Below are 2,474 nucleotides of genomic sequence, written 5' to 3'. Positions count from 1 at the left end.
CAGAGGTGATCATAGGTCAGATTCTTGCACTCGTGGAACCTGCAAGGTTTGTCAAAAGAAACATAACACACTAATTCATCGAGACAATATTCAACATCATGATACACAAAACCAACTAGCTAAACATGACAACATTCAAACACAAAATCACAGCAATCCTTCATTAGCCACAAACACACATTTGGCAATTGAAAATAAACAAAACACAGACGAACCTCAAGAAACTATCCAACTCTCATCAATCACACATCATCTAAATAATAAAAAACAAAATGTTCTTCTTAGCACAGCGGCTGTATTCCTCAAAGACAAATCAGGCAATTTAATCAAAGCACTTGCATTGTTAGACTCGGGTTCTCAATCAAATCTAATAACCTCTGACCTTGCGCGAAAATTAAATATCGGTACTACCAAAATAAACTTACCAGTGATCGGTGTTAATCAGGTTACTACTAATATCACAGAGCAATTAAATATTGATATAATTTCAAGAGAAAACAATTCTTTTCAACAAAATGCTACATTTTTAGTAATAAACCAAATAGCGGGTAATATTCCTAACTTCAAAATCGATTGTCAACATTTAAATATACCGAAACGAAACACATTACTCTTGCGGATCCTGAATTCGATAAATCCGCCAAACTGGATATTCTCTTAGGCGCAGGTGTCTTTTGGGATATTTTAGCGGATGGGCAATTTAAGCTCGGCGACGGTAAACCGATACTTCAGAAAACATTATTTGGATGGGTCATATCGGGACCCATATATCAAAATTATTCAATTCAAAATAACGGTAGTAATACCATATCATGTAATTTAATCACAACTACGCTTGAAAACGCAATTGAGAAATTTTGGAAAATCGAGGAATACCAAGACGATAACAAAACCAAACGGACGATTGAAGAAAAACAATGCGAAGAACATTTCCTAAAAACAATTCAGCGGACCGAAACTGGCAGATTTCGTGCGACGTTGCCAGTTCGCGAAGGTGTAGGCGATTTGGGGAATTCGAAGATGAATGCGATTAAAAGGTTTCACAAATTAGAAAGTAAACTGATCAATGACACAGTCATACGTCAACAATATTCGGAGTTCATGAGGGAATATGAAAAACTCGGGCACATGACCAAGGTGCCGACGTGGGCAACGGAAGTGGATGGAAAGGGAGTTTTTTACCTACCACATCATGGTGTCGTGAAGGATAGTGCAACCACTAAACTACGAGTGGTGTTCGATGCATCCGCCAAAACAGGAAACGGTATTTCGTTGAATAATACGCTCATGGTGGGTCCTACAATACAGGAAGATCTTTTTGCTATCATCATTCGTTTTAGACAACACAATGTAGCAATGGTAGCGGACATAGAGAAGATGTACCGACAGGTGGAAATTGTAGAAGAGCAACGTGATTTACAGCGAATTATGTGGCGTTCGGATCCAAACCTGCCTCTAGAAGTCTACACATTAAACACCGTAACATACGGCACAGCTCCAGCTTCATTCATTGCTATATGATGCTTGCACCAACTCGCTTTAGAAAACAGTAAAAAGTACCCAGTAGTATCACAAGTAATAACTCGCGATTTTCATGTTGATGACCTCATCACTGGTACAGACACCATTGAAAATGCACAAATGTTGAGGCAAAACATCACCAACATTTTAGAAAGTGGATCCTTTCCTCTTCGGAAGTGGAAAACTAACAAACCAAACATTTTCAACGATATTAACAACATTTCAGATCTACCAGATCATTATCTATCAACCGATGACCAATCAAAAACTTTAGGGCTTGTCTAGAACTCTCAATCAGACACGCTACATTTCAGCACAGATTCAATACAAATTGAAAATAACAATTTCACAAAACGCGAAATACTCTCCGTAATTGCTCAGTTATTCGATCCATTGGGCTTGGTCGGTCCAGTAATTGTTAAAGCCAAAGTTATCATGCAAAAACTTTGGCAGCACAAAGTAGATTGGGATCAAATTGCTCCTTCACCAATAATTTCAGAGTTTATTCATTTACAAAAGGAATTACCTATTTTGGCTACAATTAAAATTCCTTGACAAATAACAGTTCCCAAAGCCAATGTTATTGAAATTCACACTTTCAGCGATGCATCTACTATCGCGTATGGTGCGTGTTCATACCTACGAACTGTAGATAACTCCGGACAATGCTCTGTACGTTTAATTTGTGCTAAATCAAGAGTAGCACCTTTAAAGGTTGTCACGTTGCCACGCTTGGAGCTAAACGCAGCTTTATTAGCAACGAATCTGACAGCTAAGCTCATGGAGGCTTTTACTTGTCGTATATCTAACATTTTTTATTATACTGATTCAACCATCGTTTTATCGTGGTTAAATACGGAACCCGCACTTTTAAAAACATTTGTAGCAAACCGCGTAGCGGACATACAAGGAAAATCCAAAATCGAAAATTGGCAACATGTAAAATCCGAACA

The 2,474-nt window shown here is 38.0% G+C and overlaps 1 protein-coding gene across 1 annotated transcript; it reads left to right on the top strand.

Annotated features, from left to right (window-relative positions):
• The first annotated feature begins 1,020 nt into the window (after positions 1-1,020).
• On the top strand, positions 1,021-1,521 carry LOC130903232 (uncharacterized). Its single transcript, XM_057815393.1, has one exon. It carries the CDS (start codon positions 1,021-1,023, stop codon positions 1,519-1,521), a length of 501 nt encoding a protein of 166 aa, XP_057671376.1.
• The last annotated feature ends 953 nt before the right edge of the window (positions 1,522-2,474 follow it).

The sequence above is a fragment of the Diorhabda carinulata genome, unplaced genomic scaffold (genome assembly GCF_026250575.1).
Source record: "Diorhabda carinulata isolate Delta unplaced genomic scaffold, icDioCari1.1 Dcau_17, whole genome shotgun sequence".
NCBI lineage: Eukaryota > Metazoa > Arthropoda > Insecta > Coleoptera > Chrysomelidae > Diorhabda > Diorhabda carinulata.
This window is presented reverse-complemented; position numbering and strand designations above follow the sequence as displayed.

What these genes read in the sequence shown, in the direction of transcription:
- LOC130903232 (XM_057815393.1), top strand. Translation starts at nt 1,021, where the DNA reads ATGAATGCGATTAAAAGGTTTCACAAATTAGAAAGTAAACTGATCAAT.